Source organism: Gigantopelta aegis, chromosome 14, assembly GCF_016097555.1.
Source record: "Gigantopelta aegis isolate Gae_Host chromosome 14, Gae_host_genome, whole genome shotgun sequence".
NCBI lineage: Eukaryota > Metazoa > Mollusca > Gastropoda > Neomphalida > Peltospiridae > Gigantopelta > Gigantopelta aegis.
In genome coordinates, this window is record NC_054712.1 from 57,171,238 (window position 1) to 57,179,880 (window position 8,643).

An 8,643-nucleotide genomic window follows, 5' to 3' on the forward strand; every position below is an offset into this window, starting at 1 on the left:
TTTAGGCTAAAGGAGTTGCTGAGAACTCGACTTATCGAGTGTGGATGGAGGGAAGAGCTCAAAGCATATTGCAAAGGTTACTCAGTCTTATATGACTTTTAGCAATTATTTTAGTGTTAGGCCCACTTTTCATGTCATCACGTTAAAAAAACTTGCATGTGGAAAAATCGCTCATTGATCAACTTTTGCTTTAGCACAATGAATGCCCGTGCATATGATTCTGTATATGTAAAAGGTTCTGTGTATATGCACTGTCTTAATAAATCTGGACACAGACACACGTGAAATCACGTTAATAGAAAAGAGACCTTAGGGAAACCCACCAAATTATTCTTCCTATTGTAGATTCTATTTCATTAGTGTTCTAATTCCAAGTGCACAAACTGTATAATAGCAGTGTTCTCCAACCCCAGTAAGCGGCTTGTACACCCGCCAAGCTGAGAATTTGCACCGCCAAGCTGAAGATTTTCGCAGACGGGTCCGCCAAGCTGATACAAAATGATGCCAAGTCGAAAATCAGTCCGCTATGATGAAAAAAACTTCCATCAGTTCTATTCACCTATCGCTATATTTAGCCTGTACTTGGACTTGGAGTATATAATAATAATATTCTAATTCAACACATTTGTAAGAACGAATCTGATTGGATCCCTGCTGAAAATTTCAGGTGGTAAAATCACTGATATACCGGTCGCAAAATGTCCACGTGTTGAACAAGCGGCACATCTCAGCGGTGCAACGTAGATTGCCTCTCAACAGCTTGGCTACTCTAATCCAATCAGCAAGCGGTAATTTTTGACAGACAGCCGCCCGTCACTTCATCATTGGCAATTTGCATATTATGATTTTTAGTAAATCTTAGTCCTTGCTAGTAATTGACAAGGGTCCGGGCAAATTTCATGCAGGGGAATTGTCTATTGCTGGCTGTTGGCATGTTGAAAACCATAAATCGATAATAATATTTTATGCAATGAAAGACGGCAAAATACTATCCCCAGATGCCAGGAAATCGCATCTATATGAGCTTTTATTTTCAAATATTTCCGGGTGAGATTAGCCCACTGGCCGCACACATTTAGGCCTATGATCATCTGGGTCCTACTACTTCAGCGTGACCGGTGCCGGTGCGGCAGATCACGAGATAGATTATGGTTAACTTTATTTAAATCAACTATTAAATGCCAGAAAAAAAAAACCTTTTGTGACTTAAGATTTAAAAAAAATTCCGGTGTGAGAGGGGGCAAGATACCTTTTGCTTTCATACATAGCCAAACGCCCATCACGTGACTATTTTTAAAACTATGTGCATGTAACAGTCTATACTCTAGATATCTATATTACAGAGATGGGGTAATCAATAATCATAATAGATTACAATGTTTCAGAATGCCATGTCATAGCAATTTCTTGTAATCATGTCCGAACCGTGTAGAGCGAAGGAGAAAGAAGGAAGTTGAGGTCACGTGACCGGAATTAGGAAGGTGTACATCGGAAGATTTTGTAGCCATGTGGCTGTTGAATGTTCGGACCATAAGGTGGAAAAGGGGGAAAATGACATTCTTAAGTAATTGTGATCGATTAGTTCCGTCAAGTAATCACCCCATCTGTGCTGTATTATAATCGATTAGTTCCGTCGAGTAATCGCCCCATCTGTGCTGTATTATAATCGATTAGTTCCGTCGAGTAATCGCCCCATCTGTGCTGTATTACAATCGATTAGTTCCGTCGAGTAATCGCCCCATCTGTGCTGTATTACAATCGATTAGTTCCGTCGAGTAATCGCCCCATCTGTGCTGTATTACAATCGATTAGTTCCGTCGAGTAATCGCCCCATCTGTGCTGTATTACAATCGATTAGTTCCGTCGAGTAATCGCCCCATCTGTGCTGTATTACAATCGATTAGTTCCGTCGAGTAATCGCCCCATCTGTGCTGTATTACAATCGATTAGTTCCGTCGAGTAATCGCCCCATCTGTGCTGTATTACAATCGATTAGTTCCGTCGAGTAATCGCCCCATCTGTGCTGTATTACAATCGATTAGTTCCGTCGAGTAATCGCCCCATCTGTGCTGTATTACAATCGATTAGTTCCGTCGAGTAATCGCCCCATCTGTGCTGTTTTACAATCGATTAGTTCCGTCGAGTAATCGCCCCAACTGTGCTGTATTACAATCGATTAGTTCCGTCGAGTAATCGCCCCATCTGTGCTGTATTACAATCGATTAGTTCCGTCGAGTAATCGCCCCATCTGTGCTGTATTACAATCGATTAGTTCCGTCGAGTAATCGCCCCATCTGTGCTGTATTACAATCGATTAGTTCCGTCGAGTAATCGCACCATCTGTGCTGTATTACAATCGATTAGTTCCGTCGAGTAATCGCCCCATCTGTGCTGTATTATAATCGATTAGTTGGCTCGAGTAATCGCTATATTTTAATCGATTAGTTCCGTCAAGTAATCACCCCATCTGTGCTGTATTATAATCGATTAGTTCCGTCAAGTAATCACCCCATCTGTGCTGTATTATAATCGATTAGTTCCGTCAAGTAATCGCCCCATCTGTGCTGTATTATAATCGATTAGTTCCGTCAAGTAATCGCCCCATCTGTGCTGTATTATAATCGATTAGTTCCGTCAAGTAATCACCCCATCTGTGCTGTATTATAATCGATTAGTTCCATCCAGTAATCACCCCATCTGTGCTATATTATAATCGATTAGTTCCGTCGAGTAATCGCCCCATCTGTGCTGTATTATAATCGATTAGTTCCGTCGAGTAATCGCCCCATCTGTGCTGTATTATAATCGATTAGTTCCGTCGAGTAATCGCCCCATCTGTGCTGTATTATAATCGATTAGTTCCGTCGAGTAATCGCCCCATCTGTGCTGTATTATAATCGATTAGTTCCGTCGAGTAATCGCCCCATCTGTGCTGTATTATAATCCCATATGTGCTATATTATAATCGATTAGTTCCGTCAAGTAATCACCCCATCTGTGCTGTATTATAATCGATTAGTTCCGTCAAGTAATCGCCCCATCTGTGCTGTATTATAATCGATTAGTTCCATCAAGTAATCACCCCATCTGTGCTGTATTATAATCGATTAGTTCCGTCGAGTAATCACCCCATCTGTGCTGTATTATAATCGATTAGTTCCGTCAAGTAATCGCCCCATCTGTTCTGTATTATAATCGATTAGTTCCGTCGAGTAATCACCCCATCTGTGCTGTATTATAATCGATTAGTTCCGTCAAGTAATCACCCCATCTGTGCTGTATTATAATCGATTAGTTCCGTCAAGTAATCGCCCCATCTGTGCTATATTATAATATGCTAAGCTTTGTTAACAGTTTGCGATCGTTCTGACTGCTTCTCTTCTTTTGATTTGTACTGCCAGATGCCTTATTTGTACTGACTTGATGCCACTCTCCGCAAGGATCTTTTTGCTCTCAGGTCCAGTCGACTAGTTTACACACATCATGCTACATACTGTGCATAAAAATGAATTCCATAAATTTAAACAACCGTAATGGAGTCTGCCATCATCTTCGCAATACAGAAATGGCTGTATACATGACAGCGGCGCGTCACACTCCGTGTAAAATTTCCCGTGTGTAGCACAGGTTACATTTAGTTAGCAATATTTCCCACATATGTAGTTGTGTATAGTTATTGTCTGATGTTTGGACTTAAAGGTATTGGGTGTTTGTTGTTTATCCCACAGGTCAGGTGATATTACTAGCATGCTGAGCTCTTTTTTTCTTTCTTTCTTTTTTCAGAAATTGTTCAGCAGAAGGGATTAGAACACATCACGGTTGATGACCTTGTCTCAGAAATCACGCCAAAAGGACGAGGTATGGACATATTGTTGGAGGGGGAGGGGGAATGTTGTATACTTTTTATACGCCTGTCTATGATGGGTCGTATTATGGTATGGCGTTGTCCGTCTGTTAACTTTTTCTTGTCCGGACCATATCTTACATACAGATGCATACAAGACCATCAAATCTCACATGTAGGAACAACTTGGGATGACTATGTCACGTACTATTACTAGGTCACTGTGACCTACTTTTCACGGTCTACTGCACCAAAAAGTAAATCCTTGTCCAGACCATATCTTGCATACAGGATCATCAAACCTCACATGTAGGAACAACTTGGGATGGCTGTGTCACATACTATTACTAGGTCACTGTGACCTACTTTTCATGGTCTACTGCACGTAAAAGTAAATCCTTGTCCAGACCATATCTTGCATACAGGATCATCAAACCTCACATGTAGGAACAACTTGGGATGGCTGTGTGTCGCATACTATTACTAGGTCACTGTGACCTACTTTTCATGGTCTACTGCACGTAAAAGTAAATCCTTGTTCAGACCATATCTTGCATACAGGATCATCAAACCTCACATGTAGGAACAACTTGGGATGGTGGTGTGTCGTGTACTATTACTAGGTCACTGTGACCTACTTTTCATGATCTACTGCACATAACATTAAATCCTTGTCCTAATCATATCGTCCTGTCTATAAAATATAATTACTCTTCCAGTATGCAATTCATCACTGACAATACATATGCTAATTTCTTGGCGGTTCTGTATTGTTAACATTACATACATAAAAACTGTTTCTCTGCCAATATAAATGTGTCACCAGAGTGCCCCTGCATGCTAAACAAAATTTCCCTTTCTAATACAGAATAATAACTTCATTAATCAGACAGCACCTTCTCCAGTGGACACAGTATCATCAGTAGTTGGTCCTAAACAAACTGTTCATCCATCCCATTGCAAACATTTTCATATAATTAGAATTGAATCATACCCGTAACCTATTCATTAATATCTATGGTTTTCCATCAAACTCCTGATGGGCGTATCATGTACTCTTATTACAGTTTATGTGTACGCAACATAGTTTATATGCACATGTTTTATTTTAGACTTACATATAACATATTTACATGTACATTACTTCTTTTTTTTTACCTATGTAATTAGCATGGAAATGAAATGAAAATATAGCATTCTGAAGACAGTTTGGGGTAAATGAACTGACAAATAGGGAGGGGAGGGTGTTTTGTTGTTGTTTGGGTTTTGGGGAGGAGGCAGGGGTTGTGGGTTATTTTTGAAGGGGGTTGAACTTGTGTTTCACGGAACTAGTTGGTATATGATTTTCACTGGCCCACCAAGCTAAATGATCAGCCCAAATTCCTGACCAAATAAGTACTCAAAGAAAGAATGTATGTTCAAAAATAATTTCATACAATTTTATTTATTTATCTTTAATTAAGTTTAATTTTTTTTTTTTTCACTTAAAAAAAATTTAATTTAAATTTTTATCTGCAACTTTAATTATAGCTTAGCGGTTGAGTGGTATAAATCTTGCAAAACAGCTACAGGGTTCGAAACTCGCCCAGATATATGGTGGCCCAAAAAATTATAATGCATGTTGGCAAATTATGGTAAGCGAACCATGAGCAAGATTTTGATGTGGAATAGAAATATTAACAGTGGCTCATATGTTATAGCTCTAAAGAAGATAACATTATTTGATGTGGAATACAGATATTAACAGTGGCTCATATGTTATAGCTCTAAAGAAGATAACATTATTTGATGTGGAATACAGATATTAACAGTGGCTCATGTGTTATAGCTCTAAAGAAGATAACATTATTTGATGTGGAATACAGATATTAACAGTGGCTCATATGTTATAGCTCTAAAGAAGATAACATTATTTGATGTGGAATACAGATATTAACAGTGGCTCATATGTTATAGCTCTAAAGAAGATAACATTATTTGATGTGGAATACAGATATTAACAGTGGCTCATCATGTGTTATAGCTCTAAAGAAGATAACATTATTTGATGTGGAATACACATATTAACAGTGGCTCATATGTTATAGCTCTAAAGAAGATAACATTATTTGATGTGGAATACAGATATTAACAGTGGCTCATATGTTATAGCTCTAAAGAAGATAACATTATTTGATGTGGAATACAGATATTAACAGTGGCTCATATGTTATAGCTCTAAAGAAGATAACATTATTTGATGTGGAATACAGATATTAACAGTGGCTCATGTGTTATAGCTCTAAAGAAGATAACATTATTTGATGTGGAATACAGATATTAACAGTGGCTCATGTGTTATAGCTCTAAAGAAGATAACATTATTTGATGTGGAATACAGATATTAACAGTGGCTCATATGTTATAGCTCTAAAGAAGATAACATTATTTGATGTGGAATACAGATATTAACAGTGGCTCATATGTTATAGCTCTAAAGAAGATAACATTATTTGATGTGGAATACAGATATTAACAGTGGCTCATATGTTATAGCTCTAAAGAAGATAACATTATTTGATGTGGAATACAGATATTAACAGTGGCTCATGCTCTAAAGAAGATAACATTATTTGATGTGGAATACAGATATTAACAGTGGCTCATATGCTTATAGCTCTAAAGAAGATAACATTATTTGATGTGGAATACAGATATTAACAGTGGCTCATGTGTTATAGCTCTAAAGAAGATAACATTATTTGATGTGGAATACAGATATTAACAGTGGCTCATGTGTTATAGCTCTAAAGAAGATAACATTATTTGATGTGGAATACAGATATTAACAGTGGCTCATGTGTTATAGCTCTAAAGAAGATAACATTATTTGATGTGGAATACAGATATTAACAGTGGCTCATATGTTATAGCTCTAAAGAAGATAACATTATTTGATGTGGAATACAGATATTAACAGTGGCTCATGTGTTATAGCTCTAAAGAAGATAACATTATTTGATGTGGAATACAGATATTAACAGTGGCTCATGTGTTATAGCTCTAAAGAAGATAACATTATTTGATGTGGAATACAGATATTAACAGTGGCTCATATGTTATAGCTCTAAAGAAGATAACATTATTTGATGTGGAATACAGATATTAACAGTGGCTCATATGTTATAGCTCTAAAGAAGATAACATTATTTGATGTGGAATACAGATATTAACAGTGGCTCATATGTTATAGCTCTAAAGAAGATAACATTATTTGATGTGGAATACAGATATTAACAGTGGCTCATATGTTATAGCTCTAAAGAAGATAACATTATTTGATGTGGAATACAGATATTAACAGTGGCTCATATGTTATAGCTCTAAAGAAGATAACATTATTTGGGCGACTGACGCCATTAGTTTTTAATATTTAAGTCGCTCAAGCAGGACATTGGTCATATTTGGCGACCTGGCCACAGGCCGTTTCGAGCCCTGCAGCTAGTAATTGGTTCTGTATTTATTACATACCACCTTTCTATAATATAATTAACAAAAGTTTAATTAAATAACACAAATTATTTCGTCTGGAAAGTTGGTTGAATTCTGTGGAATTAATGGAATGCTGAGCATCCTGGCTAGAAAACATGACAGCATTCTTGGTTAGGGACATGACAGCATTCGGGTCAACGCATACTACTCATGTGAGATTTTATATCACGCTCACACATATAATGTCCAATAAAATATTGTTTTTATTGCACAGTCAGAATTGTTGTTATTACTATAGTAAGATTAAATGGATATGCAATAAAATTGTTGACTGTGTGTATAAAATACGGTTATACAAGTTATGTTAAATTCTTTCTGTCTTGTTTTTCAGCTCTTGTCCCAGATAATGTGAAGAAGGAATTACTACAGCGGATTCGCACGTTCCTCGCACAGCAGTCTTAACATTTCACGTGTTTTCCATCCAGACATTTATCTGCTGTGATTTGTATTTCTCTACAGACTATAAACCAATGACATTTTCTATCTCTTCCTAGAAATCCTGATGAGGCCAGCTTTTTTTTTTTTTTTTTTTCTTCTTTTTTTTAACTGTTTGCCATTTGGCCATCCTGTAGTATAGAATTGGTTGTTGTTACCTGACACCTCTTTACTAGTGAGTTGGTAGGCACGTTTTACCTGACACCTCTTTACTAGTGAGTTGGTAGGCACGTTTTACCTGACACCTCTTTACTAGTGAGTTGGTAGGCACGTTTCTTTTGTTTCATACATTTGGGGGGGGGTGGGGGGTGTACATGGTGAAAGGTTAGGTTATGTATTCATGAAAAGAGAAAGATGGTTTTCTTTTATCTTCTTTTTTTGTTAAATGTAATAATTATTTTGTTATGGAAAAATTAAAATTATAAAAATTAATGCGTTGGTGGGGTTACACAATTTTTTTAATAAATCTTTTTTTAAATCTAAATGATGTATTCATGAAAAGAGAAATATGTTTTCTTTTATCTTCTGGGTTTTTTTAATGTAATACATTGTAATTCTTTTATGGAAAAATTAAAATAGTAAAAATTAATGTGTTGGTGGGGTTACACAATCTTTTTAATAAAAAAAAATTAAAATCTCAATGACGTAGATATTTTCCCAGCTTTGGTTTTTTTTTTTTTTCTTTTGTTATTTTTACTGATATAATACTTATGAAATAAAATATTGAGTGACCAACCAACCACTTGTAAAATGAATGTGTCAGGTTTCAACAGTAAATTAGTTGATATGACATGAGCTGATATTATTCTGAATTGGTGAACAGTCATTGTGAA

General features: G+C 36.6%; 1 protein-coding gene across 1 annotated transcript in view; it reads left to right on the forward strand.

The window, feature by feature from the left end:
* LOC121388943 (transcription and mRNA export factor ENY2-like) overlaps positions 1-8,296 on the forward strand; it is a 31,893-nt gene extending 23,597 nt beyond the window's left edge. The window contains exons 3-5 of the mRNA XM_041520490.1: positions 6-76; positions 3,784-3,858; positions 7,707-8,296. Of these exons, the coding sequence (XP_041376424.1) occupies positions 6-76; positions 3,784-3,858; positions 7,707-7,777 (217 nt within the window). The 3' untranslated portion in view covers positions 7,778-8,296. The remainder of the gene's footprint in view (positions 1-5; positions 77-3,783; positions 3,859-7,706) is intronic.
* Positions 8,297-8,643: the final 347 nt, after the last annotated feature.